The following is a 23,120-nucleotide window of genomic DNA, read 5'->3' on the forward strand; positions in this document are numbered from 1 at the left end:
TGTGACTCCTACAGTTTTGAAAATTTTGTAAGTTTCTGAAAAACTCTCTAAATTTTTTATTTAGTCCCGATTTGTTTCTAATTCATATTTTGGGCCTCGAAGGCTCGTATAAGGGACAATATGTATGAAGTTGATTGGTTTTTGGCATGAATACTATATGTTATGAAATGTTTTGAAAATTTTTGTCTGTTTGATTTGTAAGTGCGCTAATGTTCCATAACCATGTTCCGGCGATGGATATGGGTTAGGGGTGTTACATCCTCGTCTCGATGTCATGACGAGAAGAAGATCGTTGTCCTGAAGACGCGACACCACCTCGTTATGACGTGTCACGCAATTTTCTCGATTTTCTTCTTCCAGTTAAACTCTAATTATTTGTACCAGTCAAACCCTGGTGAGTATAAATTATTTTAATATTATTTAACCAACGAATTTAGCCTATAAATAGGCCCCTTTTTCACCTTAGCCAAATCAACTCATTACACATTTAGGTATTAGCTTTTACAAGCTTTCAGAGAATTTTATGTTTATGTTTTGAGGGTTCTTACTTTGAGTTTTGGGGTTTAGTTTTATCTCCGTTTTTTGTACTCTTCATTTTTTTTCGTTATAGTGAAATTATTTTTATCCATAGTTTTTTATCCTCTTCGGAGAGGTTTTTCGACGCAAAATATTTGTGTTCGATCTTGTCTACTTTTACTACTTTGTTGCATATATGGGTCGATCCCCAACAATCAAAATGATTGATTCATCAAAATTTTGGTGTTTCAATTAATTATGGATCCAATACTTCTGGGGTTTTCTTGATAGTGTATGTTGAAGGCAATTGAATAGTATTGTATTCTTGATTTATGTGATAACTGTGATCAAGAATGTCTTGAAATTTTTTGTTTGAATCCAATTCAACGATTTGAGGTTAATTGTTTCTATGCGATTGTGATCTTTACGCGAACCCATTTGTTTTATCACACGTTGAATTTTGCTAAGATTTTGTAATTTATTTTCATTAAGTAACGTGTGACTTGTTTCACTACTCTAGTCTTGCAATTTTATTAGCTTAATGGTTCCATTTATTTGTGTGAATTATGGCTTTGCTAGGATTGATGCTAACAATTTGATTTGATGGGCATTAATTTTTTTTCTAATAAAGATCAAAATTATATTGTTACATCATAACTACAAGTTTATTGTTAATGATTTTAAACACACATAGTAAAGTGCCAAGATTTTTAATGTTTAGCACTAGTTAATTTTATGGGGTTTGATTTTAATTAGCGTTAATTTTTTTTGAATAATTTTATTATAGATTTTTATCATATTTACTCTTTTTTTAACACAATACCTAGAACTATTCATAATTCCTCCTCAACCTATAAATAGGAAGATTATGCGCTTTAGTGCACTCGAACCCACGTCCTCCTATATTGGCAACAATGCCCATACCAGTCGAGCTAAGACTCAATCGACACGTCATATTATTTAATCGTGACTCAGTTTGTTAATTAAGTATGAATATCTATTTTATTATATTGTTAAGGTTTAAATAAATTTATACAAAAAAATAAGTCAAAGAATAAATTTTTCAGTTTTTTATGGCACCATTAGGCAATTTTATTTTAGGTTATTTCGAAAACTATTGTGATAAAAATTTTCAATTTTGACCTTTGGCTATTATGGATTTTTTTAAAAAAATTTTGAATGTTAGTATGTTTATATATATATTAAAATAACTTAATTGAAACAATAAGTCACCAAAGTGACCTCTGTTGAAATTATTTTGTTCTAAAATATAAAAGGTTGTGTCCATGTAATTTAAGCCATGCTAATATTGTTCGACCTAAAGAAAATTTAATATTTAACAAAAATTACATGTGCAACTGTGGTAATAAACATATGATGATTATTCGATTTTACATGTGGGTAACAAATTGACCTAAATAAAGACTTATTGTTTGACATGTTTTTAATGTCAGTGTTTGATTACTACAACAGGATAACACTTACAAGTTAATATTTTTATTCAGAGATGAAATATTAATGGAGTGTTTGTTATCTTGAAATAAGGTTTACCTGTATTCAAATTATTCTTGTTTAAATTTGAAGTCTTATGTCATCTTGTTTTATTTGATTCAACTATTATTACACCTCCCAACATCACAACCATCATTAACTCAATTCTTATGTTCAATAGACTGAACTTTAAATCATGGCAAGAGAATCTTATGAATGTTCTCGAAGTCATGGATCTTGACCTTGCGTTAAGGACTGATTCTCTTTTACCACTTGCAAATGAGAGTACCTTTAATCAAAGGAGGGAGAGATCAAATCTCATTTGTATGATGATCATGAAAAAGACCATTCCAAAAGCATTTAGGGGGACTATGTTCTATAAGATTACAGTAAAACCTCGATAAATGAATATTCGATAAATTAATAATCTTGGTTAAATAATAATTTTTTTCGGTCTCGACTTGGGCCAAGGGAATAAAATAATAACCTTGTTAAATGCATAAGATAATAATTTTTAGAAAAATCCTTAATGGCTCAATGAAATTATAAAATAATAATTCATTAAATATACTAAAATTTTTATATACAATACATAAAACTAAAGTGCTTTCTAGACAACTCTTTTTTTTTCAATTTTATTCTTTGCTAAAATATGCATATATAGTTAATTGCTTCTTCTTTACATGTGAATCAAATACAATTTCATTTTTAATTTTTAGAAGGGCATAAACCAAATCTGATATATTCTTCTTGTGTTATATTAAATAATTCTTCAAGGTATCCACAGCTAGAAAAGCCTTTTTTGGAGAAAATATGGTAAAACACTACTGTCATTTGGATCTTGCTCATCATCAGCTGGCACATCCATTACTCCTTGAATAATTTCTTCATCTGCAGGTGGCTCCCTCAAAGATTCATTGTCACTTGGATAATTCAAAATCTGCTCAACATCCAATGCATTTCTATAGTGTAAATTAGAAATTACTTCTTTTAATTTATGAATGCCTTCAACATCACCAATTTCTTGCTCAAGAGGCATATCCTCCTTGAATCAAATTTTGTAATGTCGGAAAAAAATTGCAATAGTTGTAGGCTTCACATCAATATTCCAAGCAACATTAAAAAAATGGATTGTATCCGATACATTAATCTTTTCAAGATTTATTTTTCCTTTCTCGTAACCTTCCAAGATGCTAGAATAAAAGCGACATCGATAATAAATCTTAACTGCTCTAATAATTCTAGCAACACATGGTTGAATTTTTTATGTTGAATTTGGAGGCAAAAAGAACAATTCAACGTTTCTCAAGCCTTCAATAACCTTGGGATGGGCTGGGCAATTGTCTACTATAAGCAACACCTTTCTACCAGTCATTCTAGCATCAAACCAATGAACAAAATCTTGAAAAAGTAATTCAGTCATCCATGCTTTTTTTGTTGGCTCGATAATGACAGTTAAGATTGTCAATATTCACATGCTTAAAGCATCTAGGATTAGCAAACTTACCAATAACCCAAAGAGCCACTTTATTTGAACCATCCCCATTACAATAAACCACAATAGTAAGTCTTTTCCTTGTCCTTTTTTCGTCCTTCTATTTGCTTTGTAGCCAGTGAATGATCTGCTTGCAAACGATAAAATAAGCCTGTTTCATCCATATTATAGATATCCTTCCAATAAAAAATTTCCAATTTAGCTCTTATTTGAGGTAAAGCATCTTCAATATTCTCCATAACAACTGAACTACTTTCACCAAATCTTCTATAAGACTTAATTCCATGTCTTGCCTTGAACCGTTCTAGCCAACCGATTGAGAAGTTAAATTTGGAATTTGCATCACCATACATTTTATGCAAAAGCTCTTTTGCTTTAATTTGAATCATTTCTCTGGTCATGTTTACTTTCTCTTGATATTGGAGAAACCACTCATACAATACCTTTTCTAATTCGGGATATTTGGTTGATTTGTGCCTTTTAACATTTCTATTCTTTATCTCTTTTGACAAATATTCAGATGATCTTTTAAGAGTATTTGATATTGTTGATTTGCTAACAAAGAGATCAAATGTTTGTTGAACCCACTGTTGCAAATCTTTTTGACTTGAAGAGGTTTTTGTACTCACATAATGCTTTTCTCATCTCATCTGTCAATGTAGACTTTTTTATACCTTTCAAATAGGAAGCCATGGAGGAAAATATTATATGAATTACAATATTTTGATACGTACATATGTTTATTTATAATAAATTTTTTAATCTATCAAATGAATATAGTTATTGAATTTTTAAACCATTAACTCTTTTTTTTCTTTTTGGTTACATGAGCCAATTAATTCACTCTTTTTTTTTGTTACATGAACCAATTAAATTTGATTCATTGCACCTACATGCATATTGGATTTTGATAAAAAAAACCTATGCATAAAGTATGAAATATTCTCTAAATTAATAAATATTAATTTATCAATAAACTAATAATATCGATAAAATAATAATTTTTTTAGGTCTGAAGGGTATTATTATATAGAGGTTTATTGTACCACAACTAAGGAATTCTTGGTCGACACTGAAAAAAGGTTTCTCAAGAATGAAAAGGCTAAAATGGGTAACCTCTTGACAAATCTAATTTCAATAAGGTATAAAGGGAAAGGTAATATCAATGAGTACATTATAAAAACGTCATATCTTAAATCAAAGATGAAAGTACTTAAGCTATAACTCTCGAATGACTTGCTAATGCATCTAGTTTTAATATCTCATCACAGTTTAGCCCGTTTAAGGTGAGTTATAATTGTCAGAAAGAGACTTGGTCTTTTGAATGAGCTCATCTCACACTATGTTCAAGAAGAGGAAATGTTGAAGCAAGAAATGATAAAAAAGAGCTAATTTAGCCACAACCTTGAAAGATAAGAAGGATAAAAATAGAAAGAAATTAAGGAAGTTGCGGATACAACACCAAAAAAGAAACAACAAAAGGAAGCAAGGATGGTTATTTCTTCTATGGTGCAACAGATCATCAAAAGAAGAATTGTACCAATTATCATGCTTGGGGTGTTAAGAAATGTACACTTCTTGATTTTATTTATTTTGAGGTTAATTTGATTTCATTAGTGAGACACAATTGGTGGATAGATTTTGGTGCAATAACTCACATTAGCTTGTCTATGTAGGATTGCCAGAATTGCCAAAAGTCAAATGATGGTGAAAGATACATCTACATAGGAAACAGTCGTTCGGCAGAAATTGAAGCAATAGAAACTTGAGATTATTATTTAGAATTAAATTTTATTGGGATTTTATTGAGACTTTTATTGTACAACCTTTTAGATGAAATTTGATTTTCAATATTAGACAAATTTTTTTTTATTTTTTGCTAATTTTTAAAATAGAAAATGTAGTTTTCAAAATTAAAATATGATCTTCAATTCTTTATCAAGTTCTGATAATATATTTTATTTAATACTATTTTTCCATCTAATGAATCATTGCATATTACCGTAATAGGTAAGAAACACAAATTAGCCATTTTCAACTTCATTGTGGCATAAGAGATTAGCTTATGTCTCTAAAAGAAGAACTGAGAACTTGTGTCCAATAATATTCTTTATCCCTTTGATTTTCTAGATACTCTTAAAGATCTAAAGGTCATAAAGTTTTATGATCCCACTACTAAGATTATTCTTAATACGGATAATGACCTTTCTTTGAGGATGTTGAGTTTGTAGGGGAAGAGACAATTAGAGACATTGTGTTTGAAGAAGAACGTGTTGATATTCCTCAAAAAAATTTTTTAATTGATATTGATAAAGATCAGGAACAATCTATTATACTTTATATTGTTCAAATAACAACTCTGGATCAAGACAACGTCATTGGACCTCTCAATCAAGTAACAAACTCTACAACCTTAAGAATTAATGCCATTAAGAAGGTCCATTAGATAAAAAGTTATATTGGCTTTAGTGACATATTTTGACCTTAAGCTACATTAGATGGATGTCAAAATTGTGTTTCTCAAAGGTAACATTGATGAGATGATTTATGTGGTGTAATCATAAAACTTTGTGTTTAGTCATGCAAAGTTAATGGTTTACAAATTAAAGAAATTAATTTATGGGCTTAAACAGGTCTCTTGTCAGTGGTATTACAATATTCACCAAGTGATTATCTCATTTGGTTTCGACATGACATTAGTTAATGATTATATATATCACAAGATTTATGGGAGTAAGAATAGTCTCAATCAATGCCCTGAAAATGATTTTGATATTACAAAAATGCATAAGATTCCCTACATTTTAGCGTGGGAAATCTAATGTATGTTCAGGTTTGTATGCATTTGAATATTGCATACATTATTGGGATGTTCTACAAATATTTGAGCAATTTAGGTATGGACCATTAGAAAGAAACTAAACGATTCATACATTATCTTTAGAAAACAAAACATTACATGCTCACATATCAGAGGTCTGATAAGTTAGAGATCTCATGTATCCAAACTCCAAATTTATGGATTATGAATGCAAAATTTTGTCTCTAAGGTGATTGCAATCCTTTATTCCAATAACAAGAGGAGCACAACAAAATCAAAGCATATAGACTTTAAATTCTTGGTTGTCATGTGTCTATAAAGCATATTGGGACAAACTTCATAATTGCGGATCCACTTACTAAGGAACTACCACATAGGTTTTTCATGAGCACATCACTCATATAGGTAATCCCATTTAAGGATATTCAATTTTAGTGAGAGTTTGTAATTTTAAATATTTTTCTATTATAGACACATTTTTCAATTATTTTAGCTTACGAATACTAAGGATATTTTCTGTAGAAATAATGTTTATTTGGTTTATTCACATTCTGGTTTCGGTAAAATTTAATCTCACTAAGGTTTAAGGAGGGCCAATTGAAAATAAATATGTTTAGATCATATTGCATGTAATTTTCATGCTACACATCCATACTTGATCTATATCATTTGGTTGTGTTAATCTACGTGATTAGAGATGAATTGAGTTACGATATATATAACGAAAGTCACCTTAGTTCTATGTTGACATAATTAATGGACGAGATTGTTTGAAGTACCTTTTAGATATGATAGTAAATTTTTTAGTTCATAAGGTTATATAATGACATGTAATTACAAAGTAATTAGTATATATGTGTGTGTGTGTGTGTGTGTGTAGTCCAAGTGGGAGATTGTTGAAAAAATATGGACATCACATATATAATAAGAATAATTACATATTATTATTTACTATCATAAAAAGTTAGCCCAAACTAAAAGTGATCTAATTTGGTTAATGTTTATTGGGCTTTAGTTATTAAATAAAATATGGGTCAAATATGTGTAGATACTCGAATAACTATTTTCTAATTTATGATAGATTGATTAGAAATTAAAATTAATGTACAACAGTTATATATTAGGGTTATGGTCATCAAATTACACATATGTAACTTTTCCGACATCCCATCTTCAGAAAAAAGAGTCATATTCTCTAAATTAGTTGTGTGTTAATTTGGAAGATCAAAATCACAAAACTTGAAGATTTCAAGATATCAATGAATTTAGATACACTTCCACATCTAATTTTGTTCTTGATAACCTGATATGACAGATCTTGATTTATTAAATTTCATGTCAAATTTTTTATTTTAACACGATTAACTTGTAAAACCTACTTAATTAAAAGTCTTAGTTTTATGTAAGTATAAATATAAATAAAATGGCTAACTTGGTATTATAACTTAAGCAATTCAATCAATAAAATTACAATAAAACAAATGTAATATATATATCTAACCATAAGAATATTTATGCTATTTAATTTTTTTTCAATTAAAATTTTAATTTATTAGTTTTGTAAAAAGGCATTCGTATTTTTTAACCAACAGTTCTTTTTCATATATTCTTACTATTTTGTTTTTAATTTTCATCCACAATGAGTGAGTAAAGTCTAGTTTTAAATGAAGGAAGCCATATATGAGATATATATATATTACAAATATTAAAATTTAAATTCTAAACTTATTAAATATCTTCTTTATTAATGATTATATATTGACCAACAATATAAAGGTGTAGTGATTAAGGCCTTTATTGGCACTTAAAATTTAAGATTTAAATTCTATTTTTTTGTGTATCCTATATTCGTTTTACTGTTCATTAGTTTGTGATTGTCTCTCTTAATAATACCATCTTTAAATTTTAAACATATGTTCTCTTCTTAAGAGTGCAATATATTTTATCATTGCACCTAACACTTATTGATAAAATTTAAACTCTATTATTATATTATGTCTAATGATTAGGCATAATGATTTTTTTAGTCTTTCAATTTTATAAAAAAAATATTTAATTTTTTTGTCTCTTTTAGACATTAAACTTGCATTACTTATCAAATCACTCCAAAATAAATGAAAAATTAATTTTATTGATGTGACAATCTACATGTGTGCCACATTAGCAATTGGTTAAATTTTTCAAAAATTTTGAAAAATATATTTTTTATATTTTAAATTTTAAAAAATTAATTAATTGTTGACATGTTATTTATATGACAATATACGTATATGTCACGTTAATAAAGTTAACGTATAATAATTTTTTCATCCATTTATAGGTGATTAGACAAATAAAACAAACATGAAGATTAAAACAAAAAGGAATTTAAACGAAAGACTAAAATAAATTTTTATACCTTAATATAGCGTAATTATCTTTGGTATAAAAAAGTGATTATATAATAAAAATGAAATAAACTTTGTGCTAACAATATTTATGTGCTTCAATTGGTTTGTTGAAAAGCAAAAGTGGGAGTGTGATGTGATGTGAAATAGTTGTGAACAACACAAGTAGGGTTTCTGATTAAGGGTGGGTGTGACAGGAACAAAAACGTGCATAGATTCCAAGGGGAAACTCCCAAGGCCACACAACCCTTAAAATAGGGGAGGCTGAGACCCAATACCGCCGCTTACCTTTATTGCTACTAAAGTAGTGGTTTACGGGGAAAAGCGATTACTATAATATTAATTCAAACATTTTAAAATAAAGTTTTCACGACATTTTGGTATTTTTAATATTACATTTTTGGTTTGGTTTGGTTAGCTGTATAACTCGATTCCTATCCTCACGTGATATGGCCCCAAAATAAGGGATATGTTGTTAGCTAAAGTTGCTATACTCAAATCTTCCCCCAAAAGTCCAAAATCTTAATGCTTTCCTTCAATTCATTACATGCCTATTCATGCCTATGCTCGCCTTATTTTGCTTCGTCTTTTACTCTTTTAGTTTTTCTCTTTTCATTCTTTTGATGAACATATTGGAATAGGTTAGATTAATCCGCTTGGATAGAAGTATTATGGAAGTTTTTATAGTAGGGGTTAAATTGTATTTTGTCTCATCTACTTAAAAAATGAGTAAATTGGTCCCTACATGTCAGATCAAAGAGTAAATTCATTATTCTGTATAAAATTTCATCTAGTTCTACTCTTAGAAACTGGTCCTTGTACACAAGGACGAAAACAGAATTTTTTTAGAGAGGTTAAAATTAAGTTATAATCTTTACAATAGCAAAAATATAATTTCACCATTTTAAGGATTAAATCAAATTTTTATATTTTTAGGGGCCAACGTATAATTTTACCTTTAATAATTTAAAGTTTTAAAAAATTTAAAGGGTCTAAATGAAAAATTTTCCATTTTAGAGGAGGCTAGGACTCTTGCCAATCTCCTAATTTCACCCCTGCTTGTACATCAACATAAAGTACACGTGGCATGTCATGTATCACTTTTTGAATATTCTGTTAATCACACCTGTTTTTAATAGTACATATAAATGAAATTAAAAAAAAAATTATATCCTTTAATTTAATGTATAAAAATTTAATTTATCTAATTTTCTAATAAAAAATTAAAATACAATTTAACCCCTAATATAATAACCTCATTAATACTTCTACCACCCATTTGTTAGAGTTTCGTCTTCCACATGATTTTCAAGGTTTTTGGTTGATTATGGAACCTAATATCCAATTTTAATGGATGGAAATGGTAATTTAATTTATTCTCCAATTGTTAAGATTATGGATAATATTAAAAAATGGTATTTAAAATTAAAAAATTGAAACAGAACTATATCACGTCATTGCCGTGTAAACGTCTGTATGGCATTGCATAAGTCAAAGGTGGCCCAGGTGAACAATGAAAATTTTGATTTTTAATTTGATAAATTTATACTTATTCCAATAATTCTTCAGTCTTTCACATCCATCCAAAGGGGTTCTTAATATTCTTCTTAAAAAAATTCTTGTGAAAGAAAGTGGGGCTTAGTATCATCAATTTTATGAGTCAAAAGATTTAACTCGAGTGGTAAGTGGCATCTCTCTCTTTTACCTTTTTCTTTTCCTAATCAACTTATGAGCATTTTCCCATTCAGTAGTCAAAATTTTAATATTAATATCACTAATACACATTTTTTGGAGTTTCAAATATCAATTATTCTAAATCACAATCCACGTATATATTTTAATATTTTTAATACCATTAAATATAACACTTTACATCCAATTCGATTATTAGATATGAATACATAATGTTACATTGCATTGCTGAAACAATTCAGATTAAATCGATACCATTTCACTAAATAATATGCATTCAAACCAATAAATCACGTGTAATTTCAATTGTATCACATGAAAATAATCTATGAATGTCAATTGATCTTGTTTAAAGTATTTAGGAATTGAACGAAATTAAAAATAATGTTAGGATTTGAATCCAAACTTATTTATCCAAATTCTACTGAGGTCTAAAAACATGACCATCATATCTCGAGACATGATGAATTTTATTTTTAAATCAATGTTGTAATGTCTTGAGATATAAGGATACATGTATCCATATAAAAAGTATATATGTTAATTATAAGAAAGATTACTAGAATCCATTCAAAACTTTAGGAATTATCAGTATCTTTAATACCTATATGACAAATACTATATATTGGATTTTTTTCAAAGTAAAATTATGTATTTTTTTATAATTAAGGTACCGTCTATGATTGTTTTATTTTTTAAAGTTTGTGGTTTCTCTTTTCAACAATGTTATCTCTAGGGTTCAAATATGAGTTCACTCCCTACGAGTGCAATATACTTTACTACACTCAAAACTTATTGGTGTCAAAGACAGATCTTTTAGTTCATATGGTCAACTATATATATTTCATTAAATATTTTGAGAGTTTACCGATACAAATATAAAACTATATGTTCGAGCAAATACAAAATACAATCAAACCAATATAAAATTCAATTAGACAAAACTAACCCATGACCGCTCATGCAGATGATGGAATTGAAATGGACTCCTTATATATTTTGCAAGTGATCAATTCTGTCTCATATTAGCTAAAAAAGTATGCAACATCTAATAAAAATGTTTCATGTTGAATAGTAGGGTGTATGAGGTTAAATGAGATGAAATTGATAATTAACCCAAAAAATTAAATACCTAAACGAGGAAAACCGCATAATTTGAGAATATGTCAATATTTATATAATATAAGTTATTAATTTGTTAAATTTTCTTTTGTATAATAAAAGAATAACAACTTAATTAAAATGTATAAAATTGAGGGATTAGACCCAATAAAATTGAATATTTGATGAATCCCATAACAAATAAACTATAAATTTTCCCTATACTTTTCTACTGAAAATGCCAGTGCAGGCCTTACTCTTATGGCAAGTATTAAATTAAATGATTCCTCCAAAGGTCTTCAGAGTTGTATTAATAAATTTATACCTATAGTTGAGAAATTTTGGAGCTTGCTTTGTTATATACTCAATTAAAATTAAAATTTTTCTTTTTTGTAAAGAAAAGTACATTAATGCCATAGGATCTAGCGTAAGCCCTAATCTCGTTTTTCGAAGGATTCCCCTTCATATGTTAATGTTGGTCAGCTCAGAATTAATTTTTTAAAGCACATCATACAAGTTTGAAGAAGCATGTGGAAGAAGACATTAGGGTTTCATAAAATTAAGCACAAACTACTTACTTATCAAATCATCACAATGCTTAAGGCGCATGGTTATGTATTGTGCAAGCTTGCGGAATTAGCAATCTATCATCATCTTCACCGCAGACATTTTTTTTAATCGGTGACCATATGTTTTTTTGCACAAGGTAAGGAAATGTGTTCCAATAAATTGAAGTTAGAATTATATGTCTAAATTATTCAATGTTTATTTAGGGCTGCAACAAGTCAGAAATGGTCTTATAACTGCTACACCATTGGTATTTCTAGGTGGCTGACATAATTAGAGCATTTCTAATTAAGTTATATATACTAGAAATCAGTGTATGCGTCTGATAAATATACGTGATCAGAAATTAATTATATGATTGATAAAGGTATAATGATTTATTCGACTCTCCACTTTAATTAAAAAAATTAGCTTAATTGATATGGGCACGGTTATTTATCGGTTGGAGAGGAGCTATAGGTAATTCTAGGTATTGTGTCAAAAATAGCAGATCAAAACTTATAATGAGATCATTAAAAAAATAAGTCATTTTAGCTTTTTATTTATTTTTTCATCTTAATTAGCCTTTGAATTTGTACTATTTGTCAAATCACCAAAAAACGGATGGAAAAGTTAAAGTTTGTTAACTTTGCTGATGTGGCATACACATGGATTGCCACGTGGATGACACGTTCAAGGGATCAAAGAGGTGAAAAAATAAATGAATGACTAAAATGATTTTTTTTATAAATTTGGAGGATCAAATAAGTCATTATGCCATTGATAAATAATAAAAATCCGTTACATACCATGTGTACAAAATTATAGAAAAGACAATTAAATTATTAATAAATAAAAATATATCAATAATTTCTTATTCATTATTTTTTCTACCAATAAGTTGTTGGAAGAAGTAGAAGTGAACTTCTTTTTCAAGTATTTAGACTAAGTTCAAATCCTGTAGTCGACATTGTTAGGCGGACTTTACCTAACCCTAACCTGAATTTAAACTATAAAACAGATGAGGATACGTACACTTATAAATTGCTTTCATTCAAAATTTGTTTTTTATTCGAGAAAAATGATTTCATTGGTTTTACTGATGCATTTTCAACAGTAATGTAGTAGTTATTTTTCTTTTCCAAGTTGAAAATAACAAGTTTTGTCTTATAAAGTGGATTTTCATAAGTTATTGTGATTTTTTAAAAAGAAGTTATATCGTAAATTTATCAAAAGGGTAATTCTTGTTAATTAATAGTGATGTTTTAATAAATTTGTCAATTAAGTGGTATTTTTTAACTCGTACCCTTTTATAATTGTAATAGATTATGAAACATGCACATTTTGTGTTAAATAATTATTAAAAAAATATTGATTAAAACAAATAGAAAAAATCTCTTTGAGAGCATTTTTCCATTTTCCCCCTAAGGTAACGTCTATCGGTTTTCCTTCTTTTGTTAATTGTCAACACCTTCTTCGGTACCTTTTTTTGGTTGTTTTTATGTTTTATTTTCTTTTCTTCAATATTCTCGTAATCCTAAATCCTTTGTTCGGTCATGTCCTAGGTTTTTTTTTCTCATCAACCATTGGAGGTTTTTTTTTTCATAAGATTGTGATTTCCCAAATTCTCTACTTCTAGTGGTGCATGGTCCTTTTTTTTTTTTACCTTTTATCTTAATTGAACTTTTTCGAGTCAATTATCTTCTCTATTTTTACCTTGGTGCTCCTTGTGGGTGTGAATCCTTTTAACCTTTTCAATTGTTTTTGTTTGTTTGCTTTAAAATTTTCCCCTTATCTTAACAGCCTATTAACTCCCTTTGCGTCTCTTGAACTCCTCAAATCTCTTTATACCTCAAAGTTGATTATGCAACTTTGTATTGTTACTGTTGTTTGGCATCTCCAATGTTGATGAAACGAATTGCTTCTATTGAGGAGCAAGATCCCTCATCTTTATATAGTGGGTTCATCGTGAGATGATGCTCTCCCAAAACCAACAAATGTTTCAAATCATTTCAATGTTCCTTTATTTTTGGTAAATATTTATATACTTTTAACGCCCCAAAACCCGACCTAAGAGTTTAGATCGAATTTTAGAGGTTACATTAATCACCGAAGTGATCGTGAGAAATTTTAGTTTAACAAACCAAAAAACATTACAGTATTTAAGTTCCGTAAAAACTCTCAGATATAAAGTCCCATTATTACAAAAATTTCAATCCCAAGAAAACCATTTACGAAAACCCAAATTAAAATTGTACTACAGTTCTTATAGTTGTTTACATTTCAAAACAATTTACCAAAATAGCAATTGAAAAGAAGACTCTTAAACATGTTTCCTTATCGTGACTGATCGAGACCTTCAGCATGCCGAGTCCAAGCTACAAAAACCGAGCGTACCTGCAAGGGGAAACACTAAGGGGGTGTGCTACACGAGTTCAATGTGAGTTCAAAAAGTATCTATCAACGAAATTAAAGATCAGAACCAAACAGTAGTTCGATGACGAAAAGTACTTATAGAGATACGAAGAAACAAAAAGCAAAATTGAAACCAACGTCCCAAACAAACGTAACAGTCAAGCACACCAAATCACACACAGAATACTCAACAGATAATAAAAACACTCATCATCACAATCCGAAATGTCACGACTAACACCTCAATGCACATAAGGTCAGCCATAATTGTTATAACAAACAGAAAGATTACAGACAAGGAACTCAAATCCAGATGCGTATGAATGCAGTCACATAGTAAAAGCCCGCCCATCTGGCCAACATATCTCTCCATCTCTCGATCACACCCCAAAAAAGCTGTTTAAGCTCACCGACCAAACACACCACAAAGGAGCTTGAAAGGCCCATCCAACCCTACACACCATATATTTGGACTAAGCCCCTTATATAATAATATGCAGCAAAGTTGGCGTATATACAGTACAGTGCAATGCGGTAAACCGATGTACAGACATGATGCAGTTTAAACTGCCAGATCAGATAATAGTATGCAGTAAAGCTGACGTACATGCGGTACAATACGGTAAAATGCTGTACCAATGTGTTGTAGTTAAATTGCCAGATCGGATCAGAATTAGTCTTCCTTCTCTTCACAACCAACCCAAAAATTACTTTATGCAATTGCATGTATCTTACAACCTCACAAAATCAATGAACACATCGAGAGACAGTCAGATAGAAACAGACATGCACACACCCAGCTAACCGATTCAGAATCAGATATCTCACACAACAGTCACAAATAACCCATAAGCCGAAGCCCTGATCAGAGTCTTAACAACCCTCATTAAAGCCTAGTCAAGTGTAGGAACACACAGAGACATTTTTAGATAAAAAACATACACAAAACTAAAATTGGTGACTTAAGGCCACACGGCTGTGTGCTCTGGCCGTGTGTAGGAGGAGGCACGGCCGTGTGCCCATCAGACACGCCTGTGTGTCCCAAAATACACGCCCGTGTAGAATCCTTAAAACCCTAAATTACCCACACGACCATGTGGTACCAAATCACTAAATTCCTAATTCCTAAACACACACGTCTATGTGCCCAAGGAACACAGTCGTGTGAAAATTGACTAATTTCCTAAATCAATCACACAGCCAGGCCATGTGGCACCTAATCCTGCCCAAAAACCTCGGTTCCTAATTTCACACAGCTGTGTGAACATGTACAGGCCTGTGTAGCCACCCATGTGGTCACGAAACCACATCAGAACAGGTCGAGATCACCGTTTTAGACATCAAATTAGTCCCCAATAACACAATAACACACTACCAACCGCCAGACCGGCAAGCCTATTCTGTTACTTAAACGTGCAACTAAACACAATAGCACAACCTACTCACTGACTCTAACCACAAAGTTCAAACTTTTAACCCCAAAAATCAGGAGTGTTACAACTCACCCTTTCTTAAAGAAATTTTGTCTCTGAAATTTCCAACTAACAGAACAGTGATCTAACACAAGCTATACCACCATGCTCCTGTTGTGCACTATAAACCCAAGCAGTACCGTACCAAACTTAAGACCTAAAACACACATCTAGAGCACTTCACCACTGAAGCAGTTACACATATTTCATCACACACACACACCAAAACATTAACCAGTGAACAGTCGAACAAATCGTCCTCAACAACAACACACCATGACAAAATAACCTACAGCCATATCTGTCTCAATGACATCAAGGACACTCTCAATTCCTATGTTCTATGGATCCACATCGAAAACATGCTCCCACCTTCTTCCAACAATTGCCCGGATGGCGCTTCTTATAGTGCTCACAAACGGAACGCTCGCACCACTATCAACACCCTCTGCAGAATCTTTATTGTCACTCAAATGTGTTCTTACATGCTTCGCAGACTGAGACTCCAACCTCTTAGGACTGCGATCTCTCTTCTTCTCACAATCTACACACCTACTTTGCACTAACTCTCCATGTCTGTCTAACCTAGCCTTGAGCACTTGTTCTAGCACTTCTCTCACTACCTAAGTCAATACCTCAATAACAAGCTCGGGTTATCACTACCCAAAGTTGGCAAAGTCGTATTGACTTTCGATTCCTAAACAGTTGCATGTCCCACTCAAGTTCATGACTCCTCGAGAGTCTCGCCAGACTGATCATCACGATCTCGCTTACCTTCAAAATCCATACCGATTTTCAACTAATTTAAAGTAATCTACATTTCACAAACAGTCACAACATAAATATCTATTAGAACAGATCTAATCTTACAATTGCAAATTTCTATCCGGACCGGCATCGGAGTCTCAGACATTTTATTTCCACAAAATATTATTTTAGATACAAGTCATTTCAAAATACTATGGTATCATTTTCTGAAAAAAAATTTAACGAATACACGTGCACATGGTTATGTAAAACACAGGCCGAGTTTTTACAAACCTGACTCTGATACCACTAAATGTAATGCCCTAAAACCCGGCCTAGGAGTTTAGACCGAATTTCAGAGGTCACATTGATCACCAAAGTGATCGTAGGAAATTTTAGTTTAACAAACCAAAAAATATTACAGTATTTAAGTTCCGTAAAAACTCTCAGATATAAAGTCCCATTATTACAAAAATTTCAGGCCAAAGAAAACCATTTACGAAAACCCAAATTAAAATTGTACCACAGTTCTTACAACTATTTACATTTCAAAAACATTTACCAAAATAACAATTGAAAAGAATAATTTTAAACATGTTTCCTTATCTCGACTGTCCGAGACCTTTGGCATGTCAAGTCCAAGCTACAGAAACCGAGCGTATCTATAAGGGGAAACACTAAGGGGGTGAGCTACATAAGCTCAGTATGAGTTCAAAACGTATTTATCAATGGAATTACAGATCAGAACCAGACAATATTTCGATTACGAAAAGTATTTATAGAGATACGCAGAAATAGAAAGCAAACTAAAAACCAATGCCCAAACAAATGTAATAGTCAAGCACACCAAATCACACATAAAATACTCAACAGATAAACCCGTCTACGGGTCGATACAAAAACACTCATCATCACAATTCGAAATGTCACGACTAACACCTCAATGCACGCAAGGTCAGTCATAATTGTTATAACAAACAGACAGATTACAGACAAGGAACTCAAATCTAGATGCATATAAATGCAATCAAGTAGTAAAGCCCGCCGATCCAACCAACACACCTCTCCGTCCTCACCCCAAAAGAGTTGTTTAAGGTCACTGACCAAACACACAACAAAGGACCTTAAAGGCCCATCCAACCCTACACACCATGTATGTGGACTAAGCCATTCAGATAATAATACGCAGTAAAGCTAGCGTATATGCAGTAAAGTGCAATGCGGTAAACTGATGTACAGACATGATGCAGTTTAAACTGCCAAATTAGATAACAGTATGCAGTAAAGCTGACGTACATGCGGTACAATGCGGTAAAATGCTGTACCAATGAGTTGTAGTTAAACTGCCAGATCGGATCAGAATTAGTCTTCCTTCTCTTCACAACCAACCCAAAAATTACTTTATGCAACTGCATGTATGCTTACAACCTCACAAAATCAATGAACACATCGAGAGACAGCCAGATAGAAACAGACATGCACACACCCAGCTAACCGGTTCAGAATCAGATATCTCACACAATAGTCACAAATAACCCATAAGCTGAAGCCCCGATCAGAGTCTTAACAACCCTCACTAAAGCCTAATCAAGGGTTGAAACATACAGACACATTTTCAGATAAAAAAATATACACAAAACTAAAATTGGTGCTTAAGGCCACATGGTCGTGTGCTCTGGGCGTCTAGAAAAGCGTAGGCTATGTGGGGGTCAACACGCTCATGTGAGAGGTAGACACGCCCTTGCGAGTGAACACATGCCCATGTAAGAGAAGGCACACGCCTGTGTAGTAAGGCACATGCCCGTGTGAGCTAGGGACATGGTCATATAAACAGGTCGTGTAACTCTATGTCTAAATGTGCTAAAATAGGGTTCAGGGCAGACACGCCCGTGTGCCCATCAGACATGGCCATATGTCCCAAAACACACGCCAGTGTAGAATCCCTAAAACCCCAAATTAGCCACACGACTATGTGGCCATGTTGTGTGGTTAGGCAGTATAGTACCAAATCACTTAATTCCTAATTGCCAAACACACACGCTTGTGTGCCCAGGGAACATGGCCGTGTGAAAATCGACTAATTTCCTCAAATTCTAATTCCTAATTCCATATGATCGTATGAACAGACACACACCCGTGTGGCCACCTATGTGATCACGAAACCACATCAGAACATGCTAGAATTACTATTTGAGCCATCAAATCAGTCCTCAACCTTTGTAATAACAAAAGTATATCGAAATACGTAGTATTCCCCATACTTCCTCAATAATTAAATACCCAAAATCAACGGTTTAGAGCACACACAAGAATTGTCGAATTAACAGCTTGTAAATAAATTAGATAAAGTTCGAATCTCACACCTGATTCACGATAAAAAATGTCTAGAACCTGACTCGATGACCAAGAAATTGAAGCTCTCCAAAAACCACAACACAACCGTTTTCAAAAAAAAAGAAGAAAAAAAAACAAAAAAGAAAACAAAGAAAAGGGGAATATGAGAACGTCCAAAAAGAAAGAAAGAATATTAATAATAAAAATGATAAAATAATCACTAAGTAAAGAAAATAATTATTTAAACCTTTAAAATAAAAAATGGTCCCACAAAACACTCCTGAGGACTCCAACCCAGGACCCAAGGCACATTAACACACTACCAACCACCAGACCAACACACCCATTCTGTCACTTAAACGTGTAACTAAATACAATAGCACAACCTACTCACTGACCCTAACCACAAAGCTCAAACTTCTAACCCCAAAAATTTAGGGTGTTACATACCCCATCGTATAAGAGTGAAATAGAGGATGTGTATAAGCATGAATGTATCAGCTTGGAAAGTGAAGAAACAAACCATAACAGAGATTAAGAAGAGACTAGAGACAATGGTGCTTTCCCTCACTAACATACAAAACCTATTGAGTCAGATATTGCCAATGAATCTTGGCCTTACTAAAGAATATGCCTAACTCTAAGGTATACAATCACACCAAATAACTTGGCTCTTGCATAAATCCTTTAAAGGATACAAAAGTCCCTTAAAGGATGCAATTTTTCCAAACAACTTAATGGCCACACAAATCCTTCGATAGATATAAGAACTCCTTCAGAAGATACAATTCTACCAATAACACAACCCTTACAAAATAGCTCTCAGCAAAAACTTGGTCGAGCACCAAAATCTTTGACACTTTCTATACCAATCAAACTAGTAGATAAATTCAAAATTGTGCTCCAACATCAAAACCCTAACACTTTTACATAAAAAAATATCTTCACTAGGCTACTTTAAAATCCACCTTAAATGTAAGGAAGGAAAAAATGTCATACAAGAATACTAATTGTGCTAGCTATCAAATAGTGATGTGCCAACCAAACACGTTACAAAATTAGGCTAGAACTTATATTTCATGGTGTAATCCAAGAATAACTAAAGCCTCTAAGTAAAAAATGGTTATTTTATTCCTATGGAACATCTTACATGTTTTACATATCTCTAACATCATAAGGGCTTAACCAATAAGTGAAACTTCCAACAAGCAGAGCTAAAACTCAATTAGAAAAGGAATAAAATACTACAACAAGAACCTAGCTAGAAGCAATACTATCCACTAGTCCTTGAGAACGAATGTAATACAAGCTACAAAAAATGCAGTACTTAGTCCACCTTACAACCACTAACCTTCAGGGGATTCAGTCTAAATCCTTCAAAGGGTACATTCTCATTCCCTTAGGGAATTTGTTACTAATCCTTTTTGGGATACATTTTCACTCCCTCAAAGATACATTCTCATTTTCTCAAGGGATCTATTCCTACCCTTGTGGGATATGACACAATTTTTTCATTGAATACATTTTTATTCCTTCAAGGAATACTTTCTCATTTCCTCAGGAGATACATTATCACCTACTTAAGGGACACACTCTCACTATTTTAGGGTATATATTAACACTTCCTTAGGGATTTATTACATCTTTATTACCTCAAGGGATAAGTTCTCACTCCATTAGAGAATACATTATCAATCCTTTAAAACAAATATTCAAGTCAAACAACTTTGGCTTCACATTCACCCCCACTTAATTGGTAGAGCTTGAGCCCTAAAAGGTATACAATTCCCTTAAATAATTATGTTAAGTTTATTACTTTGATTTTTGCAAAATAGCCTCTACATAATTTGATGCAAATAATACCTCAAAAGATATGTGTAACACCACTCACTCGTCTCGACGACTGATATGGATGGGAGATGCTACCGAGACACTTTTAGGTCATGACACTTAACTTTCTTTAAGAAGTAATTATTTGAACATTTGTATGAATACATTGGAAATACGTAAATCAAATCATGACACTAGACTTTTTGATGACTGACATAGATGGTTAGCATTAATCGATGATATGAAAAGAAAATGTGAAACAACGAATTAGAGAAATAGATCGCATATATCACTATCCTCAGTGAATGCATTTTCTCACTATGAACAAGAGATGACTCAGGAATTAATTAATTTCTTTGAATTATTAATTAGTTTATTTATAGTTAAATAATTAAAGTTCAAAGTGGAAATTAAATTAATTAAATCTCATAGTTTTGTAAGAACATGTTAATTAAATCAATTTGCTAATAGATTTAGGTACGATAAAGTCATTATGACGTTAACAGAATTAGAATTGAGACGAGAAATAATTTAATTTAATTAATTATTTAATTAATTTAAATGAGTAAATAATATTTTGGTGTATATGAGTTGGTTTAAAGATTGGATAACACATATGATTGATCCGATAAATGATGAGGCCCAACTAAGCTCGATTTAATAAAGAGAGGTGGCAAACCCTAGTTCTAGAGAAGGTGTTTCGCCACCCCTCACACATATACTCCTAGTAGGATTCATGTTTCCTATTAAAATATTATTATTCGATTAAAACGTGTTCTACTAATACTCTTGTTATTTTCTCTATAAATAAAAGCTAAGAGTTAGGTTAAAGAACACCTCTCATATGTCAATATTCTGTCAAAATATAGTAAAATTATTTTCCAAATAAATTCTATCTTTTGATAAAATTCATATTCAGTTTCTAGCTTTTGAAAGTTTTACTAAAAGTTTTCGTCGATTTGCAAATAGACCTCACACTAGCAAATCAAGGTCGAGAATAGTGGAGAAGATCATGAGGTCGAAAGCCAAGAATGACAAAGTTAGGCTTATCCAAAAATGCAAGTATAGTTTGAGTAATAGGCTTATTGCTATAAACATCACAACTAGTCAATTTTTAATGAAAATGTTTAAACTTCTACTATGCATTAAAACATTGTTTTCAAACAGATTTTTCCAACAATATGATCTTAACAACCAACTTTTCTCTTGCCACAAACCTTGCAAAAGCTCCAAAAAAAATGAATAATATGATCTAAATACCTTCAATCTAATTATATTAACACAACTTGGACCCCTCATAAGATCTTATCAACTTCTTAGCAAATGCAACATCACTATGGTTACAACCTTATCAACAGAATCAAATGAATCGATCCTCATACTAACAAAAAAAATTACTGATCAATTTGTATCTACTCAAAGGGCTCAATCTCTAAACACATGAAGTCATATTAAATAAACTAACTCCAATTGATTATCTATATGCAAGATGCTTTAATGCTCAAAGTATGATATCCTACAAACGTCCTTGACACAAGTCATCACTAGGTCACTTTATAACCTAGCTCGAACCTTAGGGGGGACATGTTGTTATATCATAATATGAATAAGGAAAAACATGGGACCACTCTACATCTATCGTCCAATGACCAAGCATAAGACTCGATGTATTAATCCTTTTAAGGAACTCTCTCATCTTTTCCTTCTCATATCTTTTCTTCGTCTTCATTTCTCTTATTTTCCTGCACCTTTATTAAGCCTAAGGATTAACGTAAGCATCATAGAGGTCTCAAAGCACAAGCTTCAATGCTCCCATAATTTATCTTTGTTTTGAGGAAACTTGAGAGCATTTGAATCCATCTCCAAACTTAAGCCATTTATGAGTAACTAAAACACTTATCTATGCTATTTCTATTGAGTAAGTGTTGCACTTCTATTCTATTCCAATGAAACAAACTTGATTTAAATGATCACTTGCATCAAAATGCATAGAAGCACAAAGAGTATTGTTGACACCATTTTTTTGATGAAAACGGGGTCGACTTGGATTTAAAAAAAAGAATGAAAACGGGGAGTCGCCACCAATCTTTTTTGATGAGGTGTGATCGGGTCACCTCGTAAAACGGTTGTTTTTAATAAACGATTTAGATTTTATCAAAACAACGATTTTTTTCTTGTCTACGAAATTCAGAAAAATGGGTTCGGGAGTCGGTTACGCACGAGGAAGGATTAGCACCCTCGATACGCCCAAAATTGGTACCTAGTTAATTAAT

At 31.6% G+C, this 23,120-nt stretch overlaps 1 protein-coding gene across 1 annotated transcript; it reads right to left on the reverse strand.

The window, feature by feature from the left end:
• Positions 1-2,794: 2,794 nt before the first annotated feature.
• On the reverse strand, positions 2,795-3,903 carry LOC107915508 (uncharacterized). The gene is made up of 3 exons (XM_016844660.1): positions 3,557-3,903; positions 3,329-3,383; positions 2,795-3,052 (listed from the first exon to the last, which is right to left on the reverse strand). Exons 1-3 carry the CDS (start codon positions 3,901-3,903, stop codon positions 2,795-2,797), a joined length of 660 nt encoding a protein of 219 aa, XP_016700149.1.
• Between the last annotated feature and the right edge of the window lie 19,217 nt (positions 3,904-23,120).

Source organism: Gossypium hirsutum, chromosome D10 (genome assembly GCF_007990345.1).
Source record: "Gossypium hirsutum isolate 1008001.06 chromosome D10, Gossypium_hirsutum_v2.1, whole genome shotgun sequence".
Classification (NCBI taxonomy): Eukaryota; Viridiplantae; Streptophyta; class Magnoliopsida; order Malvales; family Malvaceae; genus Gossypium; species Gossypium hirsutum.

Bases quoted from the DNA above. Each gene is read 5' to 3' on its own strand.
- LOC107915508 (XM_016844660.1), bottom strand. From the start codon at position 3,903: ATGACCAGAGAAATGATTCAAATTAAAGCAAAAGAGCTTTTGCATAAA. The intron at 3,384-3,556 runs GTAATGGGGATG...GTTTGATGCTAG, and splicing joins ACTTACTATTGTGGTTTATT to AATGACTGGTAGAAAGGTGT. The intron at 3,053-3,328 runs GTTATTGAAGGC...ATTTGATTCAAG, and splicing joins ATTGCCCAGCCCATCCCAAG to GAGGATATGCCTCTTGAGCA.